Source organism: Kogia breviceps, chromosome 12 (genome assembly GCF_026419965.1).
Source record: "Kogia breviceps isolate mKogBre1 chromosome 12, mKogBre1 haplotype 1, whole genome shotgun sequence".
Lineage (NCBI taxonomy): Eukaryota > Metazoa > Chordata > Mammalia > Artiodactyla > Physeteridae > Kogia > Kogia breviceps.
Window position 1 is genome coordinate 76413271 of NC_081321.1, and position 20913 is coordinate 76434183.

Sequence of the window (20913 nt, forward strand, 5' to 3'; positions counted from 1 at the left end):
AGAGTGGCAAGACATTCGGCGAGGCTTACACACTAAGAGTACTTCTACACCCCAGCCTCATAACACATTAAATCAAATCTCAGCATGTGCCTCAGCAAAACTGGAAATTAATAACAAGCATTCTATACAACTGCTGTCAACCAAACCCATTCATGTTAAATCTGAAAATATTAAGGATCTATAGCCTTTGTGTCATATGTACACTTATATGCTCTATACTTGCATATTTCTCCATAAAAATTCACAGTTGGCAAGGAAAAAATAAAGTTCTATCAGAAGAGTGGACACCCACTATTTTCTTATGCTATGAAGCAACCTGCAACTGTCAAAACATGTCCTATCCTCAATAAAGAAAACCAAAGTGGATTTCTAAAGTAAAGCATGCTTTAATCTAACTAAAACAGGAATCAGTAACAGTTAAAGAAAAGATATTTATTTTATTTTTGTCCTAAGCCAGCACCCTGACATCTCTCTGTTTTCTTCTTCTTCTTCTTAAAATGCAGTGAATTAGCACTGTAGTAACTACCCAAACCCTCTCCTTCTCACTACAAGAAGTAGATCCAATCCTGGTATGTGAAAGCAAAGGAGGCCTTCAAAGTAAATTCATATTTCAAGCATCTAAGTGCTTGATATCTTACAAACAGGCATCACCTACATCTAGTTCCTGAACTTGTTGGATAAGAATCACCCAATATCATTATTAACACAAAGATAATCAAGACTTCTCCCCTAGAAGTTTAGATTTAGTACATTTGAGCTAAAGCCCAGAAATCCATGTTTTCATAACAAGAATCAGATGATATTTAGTTTCAGGAATCATTTGCCAAAAAGCAACACTTTAAAAAGCAGCAGTTTTCAATCTCAACAACACAGTACAATCACAGGGGAAACATTTAAATACACCAATGCCGAGGCCTATGCTGGAGATTATGGCATAACTGAGTGGAGGGTGAGGCCTTGATATTGGTAATTTCTTAAATTTCCCCAGGTGATTCTGGTGTGCAGACAGAGTGAAGAACCACCAAATTAAAGATAAGTGTTGCTCTGGATGTAGAAAACAAACTTATGGTTCCCAGCCGGTGAGGTGAGGCGAGGCGGGGGGGGGGAGGCGTGTGGAATAAATTGGGAGATTGGGATTGACATGTACACACTACTATATATATGGAATTGATGGCTAGTGAGGAGCTACTGTGTAGCATGGGGAGCTCTACCCAATACTCCTCTGGTGGTCTATTTGGGAAAGGAGTCTAGAGAAGAGTGGATGTGTAGATGTGTGTGGCTGATTCACTCTTCTGTGCACCTGGAACTGACATGGTATCGTGGGTCAACATTACTCCAGTAAAAAATTTTTATTAAATAAATAAAGATAACTGTTGCTCTGAAGCTAAGATTTACTAAAGGGGTGAAAAAAGAGATATTATATATTTATAAATAACTGTCATTCTTTACTGCACAATCCTAATAAATCCCTGATCTTTAATAAAGAGATGAATCTCAAATCAAAGCTGCCCAAGGGTGTAAGCAGGCCAAAATCCCTTAAGCCATAATGCCTATACCATTTTAGAGTAAATATGTTAAGGAAAAAAAAAAGGATAAACTAAGAGCAAAAATAATACATCCTGGAATTATTAATAGAATGGTCTATCCTAAAGTTACATTTTGAGATATACATACATGTATATGTTCTCTGAGAAATTTAGTTTTGTAAACTTATATACATAATTCTTTATTCATTAAGTTCCAATAAATGTTTGCTAAGTGCCAGGCCCTATTCCAAATGCTTCACAAGTATTAACTAATTTAATCCTTATAAGAACCCTATGAAGACAGTTCCATTCTTATCTTCTTTTTGACAGATGAGCAAACTGAGGTACAAATTAAATAACTTGTCCAAGCTCACACAGCTTGTAGGCCATAGAACTGGAACTCAGAAAGCTGGTTCTTAAATCCACACTCATAAACCACTATGCTATTTGAGATGGCATGTTAGATAATTTTTTTTTAATTAAGTTGGGTATATGGGTTAGGGAGTGGGAGATACAAACTACTGGGTTAGACAGGCTCAAGGACATACTGTACAACATGGGAAATAAAGCCAATATTTCATAATAACTGTAAAGAAAAAGAAACCTTTAAAAATTGTATAAATTTTTTTAAAAATTAAAAAAGTAAATTGATGACTAATTGTTTAATTACATAACATCATTATCTGCACATCTGTGGCTATTTTAAAAGTGCTCACGAACACAAATATGAAGAATATGGGGTACTTTGTTTTCAAGTCCTTTGTTGACAATTGACAGCTGTCTATTTTTGCCAGCACTGATATGGGAGCTGAGGATACAGTGGAGAGCAAAACAAACCCAGTTCATCCCTACACTCTTTAAGGACGCTGAAAGAAGGTTTAAGGTGAGGTTCACTTCCATTCTTCCAATAAATACTTACTGAAAGCTCTAAGTATAGAGGCTGATAGAGTACAGAATAAAACAGATTCCTCAAATTAAGTAGCTCACCGTCCAAAGGGAATGGTAAATAATACACAAGTAAACTAACTATACAATATAAAGTATTATAAAGAAGAAGCTTGCTGGAATAAAGTAGGATCCAGAATAAATGGAAAATAAGCTATTGAAATAGAGTGGTCCAGAAAGCTTTATTGAGGAAACAATACCTGAGCAAGCCTTATGAAGAACTGAAATCAAGAACACTCTAAGAAAAGAACATGGGCAAAGGACCTAAGGCAGGAGAGTGCTTTGAAGTGTTGGAGTGTTTGCGGAACTGAAAGGAGATCATATGGCTGCTTCACATGTTGGAGACAAGCTTGAAAACAGACACAGTGTGGACCATACTACACACAAGTGCTAACATGACCAAGTAAGATATTTGGATTCAATTCAAAGTGTAAGCAAAGCCACTGAGGTTGTTAAGCAGAGGAATAGAGTGATATCCTTCACATTTTAAAACACGGGCTCTGGCTTCCATATGGAGAATAGACTAAGGAGATCTCTAGAAAAAGGAAACCTGTAAAAAGGCCAACAGTAGCCCAGGTGAGCAATGGCAACAGCTGAGATTAAGGGTGGTAGAACTACAGATGAAGAGAAGAGGACAGATTTGAGTCATGCTTTGAAGGTAGAATCCAGACAGCATACTGAAGAGAAGATAAATGGTATCACTTCAAGGTCTTCAGTACAACCTCTTTATTTTGTACAGAATTGTGACTAAACCAAATAATTAGGTACATTCAAGTCTTTGAATAAAAATATTGTTTGAATAGGTTCAAAAATTCCTGATGCCCCTCCACCCACGGACAACCAAATGAAACCCAAATTCCTCAGCCTGCTATTCAAAAGCCTGCATAATAAACTTCCAAATGCTCTTTGGATTCAAAATAGTCCACTACTATTACACATACCCTATCCTCAGAGCAAATGCGTGTCCGTCCCCAGTTCTTGTAATACTTCCCTGACTCTAGTTTACTTTTCTGCCTGGAAGACCCTCCCGCCTTCAAACTGATACTTGTCGAAACCCATCCAATATTCACAATTTCAAGCACCACCTCTCTCTCACACAAAGCTTTTCTTGATCACATTAACAGGACAAACTAATTATACATATGAAGTACTATGGGGCAGGGAGAGAAAACAGGAGAGGAACTCTTCCAAATTCCCATGGTATATGAGATCATGTTAATTCTCATATTCATTGGTATAGGATACTACTTGCCTCATCCTCAATGAGATTTACATAATCATTTAAGGTAGATACTGTTTCCTTTCTCATTTCTGTATCTCCTAATAAACAAGGCATAGTGTCTTTTAGAAACCATAAATGCCCCATTTGTTCATTTCAACTGAAAGGCAAAAATCTAAATTATATTTAAGTTATTCATTAATATCCCCAAGCCTCTGTTTCCTTCCATTATGAATGCCTGCATTTGTTCATTCACTTACTTACTAAAACATCTGCTGATTAATAAGTAAAATGCCAGGTAGTTGGGATAAAAAATGAATAAGACATGGTCTCTACACCCGAAGAGTTCAGAGTCTAGTGAAGAAAGATACATAAGTTATGATAATATACTATACTGTGATAAGTAAAACAATCAAGACATGTAAATGCTTAAGCCATCTCTGGAGCGGGTGGTGGTGAGAAGTGGCAATATGCAGAAAATGATTTCTGGAAAAGTGTAGTGACAAGTGGAGTAAGTTGTATTTATCAGGGAGAAGAGAAATAGGAAGAGTATCTCAGGCTAAGACAGAGGACTAATGCCACAAAAGCCAAGTATCACTGCTCTATAAATGAAAATAGTTGAAAATTATCCCAAAAAAAGTGGCTGAGGACTTTAATCTCCCCCAAATTTCCATTTTTCTACCAACTTTAATGTTACCTATAAGAAATAATTAGAATAGAGATTTCAAAAATTAAGTTAATGGCAAAGTCAGAACTTCCATGAAACTTCTTCTGATGGATATTATTTACCTATAAAAAATAGTTGTTAGGACTAATTTGTTTTCTTCTTTTAAAATATCTATTTTTTATATTATTGGTTTAACAGTAATTATATTTTTTAAATTTAGTAACAAGAAAAAAGATAAGAATTTTTAAATAAAAGAATGATTAACAATTTGAATTATTATAATAGCTAATACCTGCTGAGTACCTACCGTGTACCAGGTACCATTCTAAGCAATTTATATGTATTAATTCATAAACACTTCACAACAATACTATATGACAGATACTTTTTTTTTTTCAGTATGCGGGCCTCTCACTGTTGTGGCCTCTCCCATTGCAGAGCACAGGCTCCCGACGCGCAGGCGCAGCGGCCATGGCTCACGGGCCCAGCCGCTCCACGGCATGTGGGATCTTCCCGGACTGGGGCAAGAACCCATGTCCCTTGCATCGGCAGGCGGGCTCTCAACCACTGCGCCACCAGGGAAGCCCGATACTTTCATTTTAAGGGAAATTGAAATTAACAGAAATGAGATCGGACTCAAATCTATAGGTTGTGAAAATTACGAGTTATTTTTTTAAATGACAACTTTTTTAATGAACTATATTATGATCAAACAACCATCAAACACACTAAGAAGAAACCATAGGGGGAATTACAATAAATAAATGTTAACAGCTCTTACTTGATTAAGTTCACTTTGGAGTTGTAATCCATGCTGTTCCTTTTCTTCTCTCTGTTGTTGTAGCTGTTTAAACTCTGCCTTAAGATGCTGGTACTTGGTCTCCACTTCTGATAATTCTTCTTTGAGCTTTTGAGTAGCCTCTCCCTTTTCACCTAGCTCTGCCTGTATTCTCTGCAGTGAGGTTTCAGATGCAGATAACCTTGACTGAAGCTGTTGACAATCTAGGTCTTTTTGATGAAGGCTTGCTTGTATATTCTTTTTACTCATACATTCTTCATTATGTTTCTCCTCTAACTGAGTATAGTCCAGTTCTTTCTTCTGCAACTTTTCAGTCAAGTTCTGAAATAACAATTTAACATTTTTTTTCTTTTCCTAATATTTTTAATTATTCTAATTATTCAAATAATCTTTAGAGCAGTATCATTTCCTACTAAATGTTTTAGTAAATATTATAACAAACACAGTGAAAATATTTTAATCGCGAAGAATTAAATTGTTATATACTAACTTATGGTTTTATTATTGGTCTACTTGACTAAGCTCTATTAATATAATTTAAGAATTACCGACAAAATTTTGACATAAAATGAAAACACTAAAATCTACTAACTAGATTCTTTTTTGTGTGTGTGTGGTACGTGGGCCTCTCACTGTTGTGGCCTCTCCCATTGCGGAGCACAGGCTCCAGACGCGCAGGTTCAGTGGCCATGGCTCACAGGCCCAGCCGCTCCGCAGCATGTGGGATCTTCCTGGACCGGGGCACAAACCCATGTCCCCTGCATCGGCAGGTGGACTCTCAACCACTGCGCCACCAGGGAAGCCCTACTAACAAGATTCTTTAGGCTATGCAACATATTTATAATCTTCCATTTGAGTTAAAAATTGAAACTACCCCTCTATTATCAAAAATTACTTTAAGTAACAAATGGCAATTCTGATTTTTGGCTTTGCAATTTCATAATTGGTAAGAGCTTTAGCAATAACAATACCATTTACTGCTCTAGTATGCCTGATTCTACTGATTCCCCATTTTTGCTCTTTTTGACAAACATCATTTTTAAGAGTCACAAGTTTAAGACTTACTCAAATTTCTTTCTAGTTGTGTAAAAGTGATCTAAAAATATCACTTACCTGCCTTATATTTGTTATTTTACTCGATACTGTCAAGTACAAAATATAAAAATGACACCTCCAATCAAAGATCTGGATCAACCAGCCTAATCAAATGTTAAAGTCTGGGCTCAGTGGAGTTTTTACTACTAATATTGAACATTTTTAGTCAAGATATTTACATACAAGATATGGATCAGAATTTTGACTCAACTCTGTAAGAAAGATAGCCAGGAAAAGAAGCCACTATAAGCACCTGATGAGTCAATCATGGACATTTATTATACTCATTTTTATATACAGTGTGCTAGAAGGGGATAATACAGAAATAGTGGAGGGCAAGCAAAACTTCTGGCCTTTAAACAGACTATAATCTAAATGAAACACATTTAAAAATTTTTTTCTAAGTTAAAACATAATGCACAAATACAGATTAATACAAAAGCTGTGTTAAATTTCTCAAGTGCACAATTTTTTTTAAGTGAAAAGAGCAAGTCAGGTGGGGCTAACTAGTAAGTTAAAATCACCTGAAAACAAAGTTTGAACTTGGTAGTGAGTGGAGTTAAGGATAAGGTATACATGACTCATGCCATCTGCTCTATACAAAAAGACACAAAGGAAGAGACAAACAAGTTGCAAGAGGGGACACAGGGGAGTAATAAGTTTAGATAACAGAGTGGGAAAGGCAGCAGTAATGGTTCTTAAACACATGTCTGAGAAAAAGTTCATTAATATAAATTACCAAGTAGAAATATACTATAGAAAAAGCAGTGTCAAAAAGATATAAGTATATGTAAGAACGACAAAATGGGAGACAAAGTAAAAAGAGCACCCAGAAGTTTTCAGCAAAATTAGCAAAGAAATGTGTCTTGACTGACCAACAGACACAGAAGAAAAGAGGTAGAGCCAAAAGACTAGAGAAAAAAATAATAATTTTGAGTCAAACTACTTGTTAGGAAAGTTCTCTTTTTATAAACATTTTTTGTCTTACTCGTTAGTAACTCCACATCTTTCTTGGCTTGATTTCATACGTTTTCTTTTAAGAAAATAATATTTATTTTAAAATTCATAAGCTAAATTAAGTCTATTCATTGATCATTACATCTTTTCAAAGAAAATTCTAAGTTACTAAACTTTATGAATGCAGCCATGCTCACAAATACTTGGGTGGGATATAATTTTAAAACATGCTATAAAAATTAAGGCTAGTAGTGAGGTAGTGAGCCTTCCTCATAGGCTTACTCATAAAGTGCCCAAGTAATCCTACTAGTTCTATATAAAGGACCCCTCAGACAGCTTTACTCTTTCAGAAGCAAAAATACATTACAACCATTCACTTTAAAATTCACTTATCCTAAAAAATTAATCAAAATCTTCCTGCTTTATAGCACAGATGAAATAATTAAATTTTATTTAAAAGAACCTAAACCACTTTCTTTTTAAATAACCTAATCTACTCACATTATATATATTTTTATATGCAAAAGGCTTACTATATTTAGTATCACAGACTTTTTATCCTTATTATGGTCTTCTCACAGAATCTGAAGCAGTCTAATGAATACATGGTTTTTGAAGATTGATTTTTTTTTAAGTACAGTAGACTCCATTAAAGAAAACAGTAATTGCACTTTCACTTCTCTATATTAATCCTTACAACAAAAGATGAGATAGACATTATCATCCCCATTCTGTGGATGAAGAAGCTAAAGCTGAAAGAACCTGATATGACTTGGCCAGGTAGCAGAGTCACATAAGATGATTCTAAGTCCAATAAAGTTTTCACAACACAATTCAGACACTCCGTGAGTCAATTCAGGCTTCCCAAAGCATACACTATTCAAGTTTAAATTATAAAATGAATGTTAAGCTTAACTCGTAACATAATTATCATTTGAGTAAGCAAAATTATTTCCTTCCGCATGTCCAGTCCTCTTTTGACTTCCTCACCAATTGTTCTCTCAACATATTTCCTTACAGAGACAATTTCCCTGTATCAGACTCTGTTATTCACTTGTTACTAGCCCAGGTAATGAGAAAAAGTGAAAAAAGAATGGCATTTTTTTATTGCTTGATAGCTTACAAAGTGGTCTCAAGGATCTCATCTCGTTTGTTCCTCAAAACAGCTTTGTGAGAAAGAATAAACTGAACTACCTGTACCTCTCCAACATCTTATATTTTGTGCTCTTACATGTCCCCATGCCTTCTGTATCTAGCTCTCAAAATGAAATGCCATTAACCCCTCTGCCATGTGACATGCTCCTAAGCATCCTTAAAGACTAAGCTAAAGGGACTCCCCTAGTGACGCAGTGGTTAAGAATCCTCCTGCCAATGCAGGGACACGGGTTCAATCCCTGGTCGGGGAAGCTCTCACATGCCACTGAGCGACTACGCCCGCACCCAAGCGCCACAACTACTGAGATTGCGCGCTAAGAGCCCGTGCTCCGCAACGAGAAGCCACCTCAATGAGAAGCCCGTGCACCACAACTAGAGAAAGCCCGCATACAGCAACGACGACCCAACACAGCCAAACATTAATTAATTAATTTTTTTAAAAAACACAAGACTAAGCTAAAAAGTTATGTCTTCAACAAGAGTCCTTCCTGATTTACTAGGCAGTAAGTTAGGAAAACATCCACCTTGGTCTTGACTCAACTCTGTATCACAAAACTTACAGTAAATAAAAACAGTAACAACAAACATTCAATGAAGTGCTTACTCTAAGCCAGGCAGTGAAGCACTTCAACATCTATTAATTTTTTTTATACTCATATGAATCCTAAGAGGCAAATAAATATAACAGTACTTCTTAGCAGAAGAGGAAAGAGACTTTGAGAGGCTCTGGGTTACAGCCAGTCAGTGACAAAGCTGGGATTTAAACATACCTTTCACCACTGTACTATGCTGTTCATCTCAATATACTACTTTGCAATACAGTGGTAATACACAGCAATACAACTACTTGCCATATCTGGCTTCTGCTTTGGCCTATGAGCATCTTAATACTGAGACTGTGGGAAAGCGGAGAACAATGAAGGATGGAAAATGGGTAAGAGGTGAGACCCAAAAAATAACTCAGTCTCTTACAATGGCTTATATTGATCATATTAGTAGCTTTAAATAAGCATATGATTTTGTTCAGAATTTATATGGAAATAGTTAATTAAATTGAGCTGCAGAATTTTGTTTAAATGTCAGCATATGATTCTTATTAGAAACTAAAAAGGAAATTTCTTCAAGACTCCTGGCTTGTTTTTAAGTTTTCAAAGCCAGTGATTAAAAAACTCTGGTTTAATGCTGAAAATCTTGACATTAACACAAAAGCAACTATTTTTTCAATTAATTATATTTTACAATGTTATCTAACTACCTTGATGCTGCCTATGACCCACAAAAGCTGCCCAAGGCATTTCATTAATAGCCTTCAAAAGACCAGGCACAGAGATTTCCAAACTCATAATACATGGATATCACCACTGTCAACAATCATGGTTTGCCAAGGACTTGGGTGAGGAGAGGTGGGGGAGCAAGGATAATAAAAAAAGGTAGATGCACATCTGTGCTTGCTCTAACCAGTGAAAAAAATCCTAAACAGGAAAACACTCTGAATAAAAATTTGAAGTCTTACTTATGTAAAGATTATTAAGATTAATAGAAAATTCTATTACTCCCTAATCAAAAATATCCTGATTTTACCATACTAAACCATATTGAGTCCATCATGTATTCTTCATAAAAAAACATAATACTTCCTTTAATAGTGTGAATGTATATATGCATGTGTGAATATATATATATATATATATATATATATGCACACACAATCTGTGCCTCATTATCCCTTATTAATAGTTTCATGTTTCAAAAATACAAAATAAATTACACTGACCATAAACATCCATTGTGTGTACACCTCTGGTAAATTTCCAAGAGGTAGAAGGTCAACTCTGAGCTCAAAGAAATTAAAAATCATACTGAGGGACAAAGATAAAACTAGAGTATATGTGGAAGTTTTCTACATATAGCTTGACAGGAGGGAAAAAAAGGGGGTAGGGAGACACAGAGGTCTTCATAAAACATAAAAAAGATTAAATTTTAAAAATACTAAAGATCAGATCAGAAATAAATGAAAAAGAAATGAAGGAAACAATAGCAAAGATCAATAAAACTAAAAGCTGGTTCTTTGAGAAGATAAACAAAATTGATAAACCATTAGCCAGACTCATCAAGAAAAAAAGGGAAAAGACTCAAATCAATAGAATTAGAAATGAAAAAGGAGATGTAACAACTGACACTGCAGAAATACAAAAGATTATTAGAGATTACTACAAGCAACTGTATGCCAATAAAATGGACAACCTGGAAGAAATGGACAAATTCTTAGAAATGCACAAGCTGCCGAGACTGAACCAGGAAGAAATAGAAAATATGAACAGACCAATCACAAGCACTGAAATTGAAACTGTGATTAAAAATCTTCCAACAAACAAAAGCCCAGGACCAGATGGCTTCACAGGCAAATTCTATCAAACATTTAGAGAAGAGTTAACACCTATCCTTCTCAAACTCTTCCAAAAGATAGCAGAGGGAGGAACACTCCCGAACTCATTCTATGAGGCCACCATCACCCTGATACCAAAACCAGACAAAGACGTCACAAAGAAAGAAAACTATAGGCCAATATCACTGATGGACATAGATGCAAAAATCCTCAACAAAATACTAGCAAACAGAATCCAACAGCACATTAAAAGGATCATACACCATGATCAAGTGCGGGTTATTCCAGGAATGCAAGGATTCTTCAATATACGCAAATCAATCAATGTGATACACCATATCAACAAACTGAAGGAGAAAAACCATATGATCATCTCAATAGATGCAGAGAAAGCTTTTGACAAAATTCAACACTCATTTATGATAAAAACCCTGCAGAAAGTAGGCATACAGAGAACTTTCCTCAACATAATAAAGGCTATAAATGACAAACCCACAGCCAGTATCGTCCTCAATGGTGAAAAACTGAAACCATTTCCACTAAGATCAGGAACAAGACAAGGTTGCCCACTCTCACCACTCTTATTCAATATAGTTTTGGAAATTCTAGCCACAGCTATCAGAGAAGAAAAAGAAGTAAAAGGAATCCAAATAGGAAAAGAAGAAGTAAAGCTGTCACTGTTTGCAGATGACATGATACTATACATAGAGAATCCTAAGGATGCTACCAGAAAACTACTAGAGCTAATCAATGAATTTGGTAAAGTTGCAGGATACAAAATTAATGCACAGAAATCTCTGGCATTCTTATACACTAATGATGAAAAATCTGAGAGTGAAATTAAGAAAACACTCCCATTTACCATTGCAACAAAAAGAATAAAATATCTAGGAATAAACCTACCTGAGGAGACAAAAGACTTATATGCAGAAAACTATAAGACACTGATGAAAGAAATTAAAGATGATACAAATAGATGGAGAGACATAACATGTTCTTAGATTGGAAGAATCAACATTGTGAAAATGACTCTACAACCCAAAGCAATCTATAGATTCAATGCTATCCCTATCAAATTACCACTGGCATTTTTTACAGAACTAGAACAAAAAATTTCACAATTTGTATGGAAACACAAAAGACCCCGAATAGCCAAAACAATCTTGAGAACGAAAAATGGAGCTGGAGGAATCAGGCTCCCTGGCTTCAGACTATACTACAAAGATATAGTAATCAAGACAGTATTGTACTGGCACAAAAAACAGAAATATAGATCAATGGAACAGGGTAGAAAGCCCAGAGATAAAGCTACACGCATATGGTCACCTTAGTTTCGATAAAGGAGGCAAGAATATACAATGGAGAAAAGGCAGCCTCTTCAATAAGTGGTGCTGGGAAAACTGGACAGCTACATGTAAAAGTATGAAATTAGAACACTCCCTAATACCACACACAAAAATAAACTCAAAATGGGTTAAAGACCTACATGAAGGCCAGACACTATGAAACTCTTAGAGGAAAACATAGGCAGAACACTCTATGACATAAATCACAGCAAGATCCTTTTTGACCCATCTCCTAGACAAATGGAAATAAAAACAAAAATAAACAAATGGGACCTAATGAAACTTAAAAGCTTTTGCACAGCAAAGGATACCATAAACAAGACCAAAAGATAACCCTCAGAATGGGAGAAAATAGTTGTAAATGAAGCAACTGACAAAGGATTAATATCCAAAATTTATAAGCAACTCATGCAGCTCAATAACAAAACAACAAACAACCCAATCCAAAAATGGGCAGAAGACCTAAATAGACATTTCTCCAAAGATATACAGATTGCCAACAAACACATGAAAGAATGCTCAACATCATTAATCATTAGAGAAATGCAAATCAAAACTACAATGAGATATCATCTCACACCAGTCAGATTGGCCATCATCAAAAACTCTAGAAACAATAAATGCTGGAGAGGGTGTGGAGAAAAGGGAACCCTCTTGCACTGCTGGTGGGAATGTAAATTGATACAGCCACTATGGAGAACAGTATGGAGGTTCCTTAAAAAACTACAAATAGAACTACCATACGACCCTGCAATCCCACTACTGGGCATATACCCTGAGAAAACCATAATTCAAAAAGAGTCATGTACCAAAATGTTCATTGCAGCTCTATTTACGATATCCAGGACATGGAAGCAACCTAAGTGTCCATCAACAGATGAATGGATAAAGAAGATGTGGCACATATATACAATGGAATATTATTCAGCCATAAAATGAAATGAAACTGAATTATTTGTAGTGACGTGGATGGACCTGGAGTCTGTCATACAGAGTGACGTAAGTCAGAAGGAGAAAAACAAATACCGTATGCTAACACATATATATGGAATCTAAGGAAAAAAAAAATGTCATGAAGAGATTAGTGGTAGGATGGGAATAAAACACAGACTTACTCGAGCATGGACTTGAGGATGGGGTAGGGGGAAGGGTAAGCTGTGATGAAGTGAGAGAGTGGCAGGGACATATATACACTACCAAATGTAAATTAGATAGCTAGTGGGAAGCTGCCGCATAGCACAGGGAGATCACCTCTCTGCCTTGTGACCACCTAGAGGGGTGGGATAGCAAGGGTGGGAAGGAGGGTGACGCAAGAAGGAAGAGATATGGGAACATATGTATATGTATAACTGATTCACTTTGTTGTAAAGGAAAAACTAACACACTATTGTAAAACAGTTATACTCCAATAAAGATGTTTAATAAATAAATAAATAAATAAATAAAATTTTAAAAAATAAAAGCCAGTCAGCACCAGGAGTATACGGAAAAATGGACAATGGTAACTGGTATAATTACTCTGGAAAATAGTTTGGGATCACCTAGTAAATTTGATTATGTATATAGCCTATAACCCAGCAATTTCACGTGAGACTACATAACAGAGAAATTCTTACACAAATGCATGAGATTTGTATGTGAATGTTCATAGCCGCAATATTTGAAATAGCAAGAAAAAAAAACTGTGAAAAAATAGGAAGTATATATGGGTCACTTCTGCTGCATACCAAATAATATAACTGTCATACAGAAGAGCATATATGTGATTGAATTATAAACTGAGTTAGTTGCTTTTTTCCATGAAACACCATTTTTAAGAATGACAAACTGTGACTATTCAGATTTGGGAAGGAAGAATATCTGTCGCTTCAAAGGATAGAACTGATAGTATTGGTTGCCAATGATAAAACTCAAGCTTCCAAATGAAGCTTAGAATTTTGGAAAACTTGTATCCACCACCATGAGCTTGACACTTCCTCATACCTATAAAGTATTCTAAGATTGATGGTGATATTGACAAACGTGATTGGTTTTATATTGTACAATGAAATATGTCAATAATTGGAAAAAAATCTGCATAACTCAGTGAACCAATATTTTCCACATGACTAATGCATAATGTTACAAAATCATCACAGGAAAGACCCATTTAAAGGCAAGACAGAGGAAGAGATTTTATTGTTACAAAGTACAAAAATTGCATTACTATGGTTTCAGATTCTACACTGTAATTAACTTTTGAGAAACTATACTTTAGTTTCAGTATAATATCAAATAAAAATAGCTACAATTATCTGAAAAGGCTATTAAGATAGTCCTCCCTTTTCCAACTACACATCTGTGAGACTAAATTTTCTTCACACGCTTCAAACATCACAACAGATTAAATGTAAAAGCAGATATGAGAATTAATTAAGTCATTAAAGCAAAGCCAACAAATTCACCATACCTTTGAGTAAAAAGATTTAATAACTTCCTATTCCTCCACCACCAAAAAAGATGGGAAAAAAATGTATTGATACCAATACCTGCCTTATCACAAAACTAAATATTATCTGTGGCTCATCTTTAAAGAACCAAGGCGGAAAATATTAACATTACAGAATAAGAACAAAGTTGGACGTCTCACACTTTCTGATTTCAAAACTTATTGAAACATACAGTAGTCAAAACAATGTGGTACTGGCATAAAGAAAGACATACAGACCAACAGAGGAAGACTAGAGAGCCCAGAAATAAACACTCACATACATGGTCAAATGATTTTCAACAAGGGCTCTAGGACCATTCAATAGGAAAAGGACAGTCCTTTCAACAAATGGTGCTGGGAAAACTGGATTTCCATATGCAAAAGAGTGAAACTGGACCCTTACCTTACACTATAAAAAAAATTAATTCACAATGAATCAAAGACCTAAAACTATAAAACTATTAGAAGAAAACATAGGTGAAAAGCTTCATGACGCTGAACTTAGCAATGATTTCTTGGATATGGCACCAAAAGCATAGCAACAAAAATAAAAATAGATAAACAGAATTCTCTCAAATTTAAAACTTCTGTGCATCAAAGGTGTGATACTGTAAAATACACATTTGGTCTTGGTCCCCATTTCTGGAACCAGGCTCCTAAAACCCCAGGAATTCCCTATGTGATAAGAGCAATAAAGATATCCTTTGTTATTCCTAACAAGCCCCTTTCAACCACCTATGAGTTCGTATTAATGAGGTGATTTTTTAGAAAGCCCTAAGGATGGGGGTTGGTTGTCAGGGGAACCAACCTTGAAGAAAAGGTTGGAACTTTCAGTCCCACCCTGACCTCCAGGGACGGAAGAGGGGCTAAAGGTTGAATTAATCACCAGTGGTCAATGATTTAATCAATCATGCCCGTGTAGAAAGGAAGGGTTTTGAGAGACTCTGAGTTGGTGAATACGTGGAGAGCACCCAGAGAAAGCATGGAAGCTTCAAACCCTTTCACACATATCTCGCCCTATGCATCTCTTCCATCTCACTGTTCTTATGTTATAGTCATCTATAATAAGCCAGTAATCTAGTAAGTAAAATGTCTTCCCAAATTTTGTGAGTTACTCTAGCAAATTAATCACACCAGAGGCAGGGGATTAGGAACATCCCATTTATAGCCAGTTGGTCAGAAGTACAAGTAACAAGCTGGACTTTCAATTGGTGTCTGAATTGGGACATGTGGCAGAGGTGGGGTTGGGGTGCTCAGGCAGCCCTGCAGGACTGCACCCTTCATCTGTGGAATCTGATGCTAGCTCTATGTAAGCAGTGTAAGAACTGAGCTAAACTGTAGGACACCCAGCTGGTGTTGAGAACTGTTAATATACGGAACTGTTAATATACAGAACACCCTCACATCTGATGTCAGAAGTGAAGTTGTAGTACAGTATTGAGAGTAGAGACACACAGGAGCATTTTTCCTTTATAAAAAGATACAATCAACAGAGTGAAAAGGCAACCTAAGAGAAAATATTTGCAAATCATATATCTGATAAGGGGTTAATATCAAAAACATATAAAAAATTCCTACAACTCAACACAAAAACACAAACAACCCAAAGAAAATTACATAGCCAAAAGCATATGAAAAGATGCTCAACCTCCTAATCATTAGGAAAATGCAAATCAACCATGAGGAGATACCACCTTAACACTCATTAGGATGGTTACTATAAAAAAAAAAGACAAATAAAAATCACAGAAAATAACAAATGTTGGCAAGGATGTGAAGAAACTGTTGAATCCTTGTGCACTGTTGATGGGAATTTAAAAGGATACAGCCACTATGGAAAACAGTATGGTGATTTCTTCAAAAACCTGAAAATAGAACTACCAGTACGATCCAGCAATTCCAATTCTGGGTATCTACCCAAAAATAAATGAAAGCAGGATCACAAATAGATATTTGTATACCCATGTTGAAAGCAGCACTATTGACAATAGAACTAGCCAAAAGAAGGAAGCAACAGATGATAGATAATACAATATATACATACAATGTAATGTAAACATAAAAAGGTAGGAAATTCTGATACATGCTATAACATGAATGAACCTTGAGGACATTATCCTATGTGAAATAAGCCAAACACAACAAGACAAACACTGTATGATTCCACTCATATGAGTTACTTAGAATAGTAAATTCATAGATATAGAAGGTAGAAGGGGTTTGGGGCAGGGGAGACAGTGAATGGGGAGTTGTTTAATGAGTGTTGAGTTTTAGTTTTGCAAGATGAAAAGACTTCTGAAATTGGTTGCATAACAATGTGAATGTAAATAACACTTAAAAAAAAAAAACCCACACAGAACAAGTCATACTGTACTGTGCCAATATATAAATAACATACACAAGATTAAAATTTAAGATCTATAAAATCAATTCACCATTATATGTAGTTTTTAAATTCTCACCTGATTTTTTTGTGTTAATTCATTAACTGAACTTTTAAGTTTTTGTAGTTCCTGCACATACACAGCAACTTCCTGGGGGCCTTTGGCAAGTTCACTCCTCAGCTGGTTTATTGTGGCCTAAAAGGGAAAAAAAAAAAAAAAAATCAGAGCAAACTAAAATGAAAAAGGAAATGGAAGCATCCAAAGGTTTTCAGATTACATAGATTTTTGTCATTGTTGTTGAACTGAAATAACTCAGAAATCTCAACTTGATTCTTTATCTTACCACCCCTACATCTTTTCTGGCTGAAAATTAATTTTTAAAATTTATCCAAAATATACAACTTCATTTATTTAATAATACATGAAATGAAAAGTTGACATCCTATTTTATATGTCTGAAGTAAGCACCAAACTGCAAACTTGAATTTACTGGCTTTAAATTCTATACTTTAATCCTCCTGAATTTAAAAAGGACATGCAAGTTATATCTATATTTTCTCCTGGTTTCTGTGCACAGCCTTTTTTTTTTTTTACTTCAAAATCATGTTAAATGCAACAACCAACATAGAATTACCTTTGAAAGTGGTGAATCATCTTTTGGACTGTAATGGAAAGTATTTGTCCAAAGAAGTTATCAAACAGAAGCTATATATAGTTTTATTAACCTGGATCACTCTATGATCATGGAGAATAGCTAGGTATGAATTTGCTTTAATGCACTTAATATTGTTTAAATGAAAATTAATGCCTATTATGAAAACAATGGTTTAATCATTTAATAAATAAAGTAAGAGAAAGATAAGCAAAGAGCCTGGAAATAAAAGCTTCCTATACATGAAAGCTTCAACCACTAGAGAGAGACTAAGTACTGCCTTTTAAGTAGGGTTTCCTGCAAGTGATATTAACAGAACTTTTTTCATTTCTAATACTGCTTACTGGCTTTACTTTTTACATTCTTAACGTTACAATTATTTCCATTGCCTATATTCTTCATCAGTAAATAAACTGTAATATGAATACAATAAATTTCTTAATTTTTTTAAATGAACACATCGGCAGTTACCTATATCATATATTACAAGTGAGTACTTTCATCTTAAAGGAAAAAAATCTTAGAAGGCTACTAATTTATTGTGACAATAATGCCAAGTGATCTCTTGCTACTTCTTTTGGAAAGCCTTCCAGAATGTGTGGCCCTTTTTTTTGTTAAAGGATTCTCATTATAATAAAACCAAGTCCACTGTGGATGAAGGTATAAAGTTTTAGAAACAAACTAGTAAACAAGGTAACTGAACTGAATGATCAAACACTTGGGCTTATTTTAATAACCATAAATTAATGAAACTAGTTTTTTGAGTGCTTTCCAAACTGGTTTAAAGTCAATAAAAAGAGGTTTCAAAAATGTTTTGGGGAATGACAGCATGTCTGAGATATGTTTATGACCTGATTTTTTTTAAGAAAAACATGTATAGAAAATATATTTCAAAGAAGAAAATGTTTAAATATTCATGTATTTTTAACTGTGTTCAAGTCAAAAGTGTATCCTAAACACTTTCTGTCTTAAACTGGTCATGTAACCTTGAAATGGATATAGGTATTGGAAGTTTATTTCAATTTGCTATGTCTAACAACTCTGAATCTCAGAATCACTTTCTATTAGCAATATTATGGATGTTAATAAAAATATTAGGAAAAATCCAGCTACTTTAAATTAGAATGTTTTAATCATGTAGTACAAATGCCTACTTATCACACAGGAAAATAAATTATCGTATTTAAATCCCTACTTCTAACTCTCTTTCAAAGGAATTACTAGAATATCTCACACATAATAAACAGAAAAAAGTAACAGTGTACTAAAATGCAAATTTTGAGTATATTTCATTAAAATACCATGATTCCACATTAAAGTTTATAAGATACAGTTAGCCATGTGTAACATCTATCTAGTATCTATCTTGCTGATAAATGCCAACATATAAAAGGAATTAAACAAAGAAAATGTAAAGCAAATGTATCCAAAATTATTTTGTTACATCTTATACCTTTTAGATACAGTAACATAAATAATTTTATAATGTATCCTTAGTACACTAAATATGTATATGTTTTTAAACTAGAATTTTTAAAAATATAAAAGCAAGCATTTAAAATTTTTCACTATACTCAAGGGGGGAAAAAAGAAAGATGTGGGAAAAGTACACACCTAAAGGTACATTTTAGTTATGGCGAAGGGGAGGAAGAGGAGTGACATATAGGACACTTTCACTCTCTATACTGCACATCATGAGTCGTTTTAATTTTTGACAGTGATCATATGTTTCTATTTAAAAAAAAATAAAGACTGAAGAAAGACAATTTCAAAGGAAATAAATACATTCACTATAGCAATATCACTATGGGTGAAATTCAAAAAGAAAGTTCTTCAAGTCACACAGACAGTCCTCACTAGTTAATAGGACAAGCTCATCTGTGCCTAGAAATCTTTAGCACTTGCACTTCCTGGGAATGTGGCTCCCAATTCTTCACCCTGCTTCTTGCTTACTTCATTCTTCTCCCATGTATCCTCTTTGAGGATACCTTTCCTGATGATTCTATCTAAAACTGTCCCACATTATTGACAGCCCCACTACTGTCCATATCCTGCTTTGTTTTTCTATATAGCTCTTAGCATTAACTGACTTTCTATCATGATTTGGCTTACTTATATATTATTTGGTTTCCACAAAGGAATATAAGCTTTATGAGAGCAGGCACTCTACCTTATTCACTGTTGTATTCCCCACAAGTAAAATAGTTGCTGACACTCAGGCATTCAAAAAATACTCGCTAAAGGGATGAGTGATTCTATCTCCAAGAAGTTACAAGATATTTGTACACAAGGAAACAGTATATAAGACCCTATAAAATAGTTTGCATTTCCTTAAATCCACGTTATTGAATTTAACATCGAATTTTTACTAAAAAATTTTAAATTACAAAATAAGTAAGGAAAAATATTTCACGCAAACCTCCTGCTAGTGCTTTAAGATTATAATTATTGTCCTAATATTCTACTAGTTTTAGTAATCATTTTAAAGATGGTTAAAAATTTGCTTGATTAATAAAACAAAAATGAGCATATGTTTGAAGTTCTGAGATTGCCTTAAAACACAAAATTGCCATATGGTGCTAGAAGGTGCTATATTAAAATTAGTACTAATATTAAAAGCCTTCCAAAAACACATTACCTCAAGTTTAAGCATCTCCATTAGAAAGCAGAAAAAAATAAAATAAAACGATGGATGAAAGGTGGAAGACAAGACTGACAAAAGTACACATTGAACATACAATAAACAGTCCAAACACACCTCTAAATCTGATCTCTTATGCTAGCATACTTTTAAATGATACTTAAATGCTCTCTTTAGTAACTATGCATGAGTGTAATCATACTTATTCCATCTCTTTATAACCTTTTTAGCTTTAAAAATTGGGATTCAAATAAGTATATTTGGAATACAAATAAAATTCTTAAAAAATCATTTCCATTAAAGACAACACCAAATATAAGTTGATTACAGCTTTGATATTTTTAATAATGTAGATTTTTAGGAATAATCCTTTTATTAACCTTAATTTCTGATCTAAAGAAAAGCCAATTATTTAAAAAGTACTTTTAAATGCTTTAGAATGAGTTATTTTTCTACATGCCTTCTAAAATATCTAGATTTTTTAAATGTCAAGAATTCATAAGTTATATTTTTAATGAAAGGAATGGAACATATTTAACAATGTATAATACCAGATTGTATCCTCAACTAGACCAAACAAATCATTACATTTCTAATTTCTTTAATTCCTTTTACTGTTTTGTTTCTGATTCCAATGTTTTAGGTTCAGTAAACCAGTAATATATAAAATA

The 20913-nt window shown here is 34.4% G+C and overlaps 1 protein-coding gene across 5 annotated transcripts in view; it reads right to left on the minus strand.

Moving 5' to 3' along the window:
* Positions 1-20913, minus strand: part of EEA1 (early endosome antigen 1) — a 141839-nt gene that overhangs the window by 54622 nt on the left and 66304 nt on the right. For all 5 annotated transcript variants that reach the window (XM_059080206.2, XM_067009856.1, XM_059080205.2 and 2 more), the window contains 2 exons: positions 17028-17144; positions 5139-5477 (listed from right to left, as the gene is read on the minus strand). In XM_059080206.2, coding sequence (XP_058936189.1) covers positions 5139-5477; positions 17028-17144 — 456 coding nt within the window. The remainder of the gene's footprint in view (positions 1-5138; positions 5478-17027; positions 17145-20913) is intronic.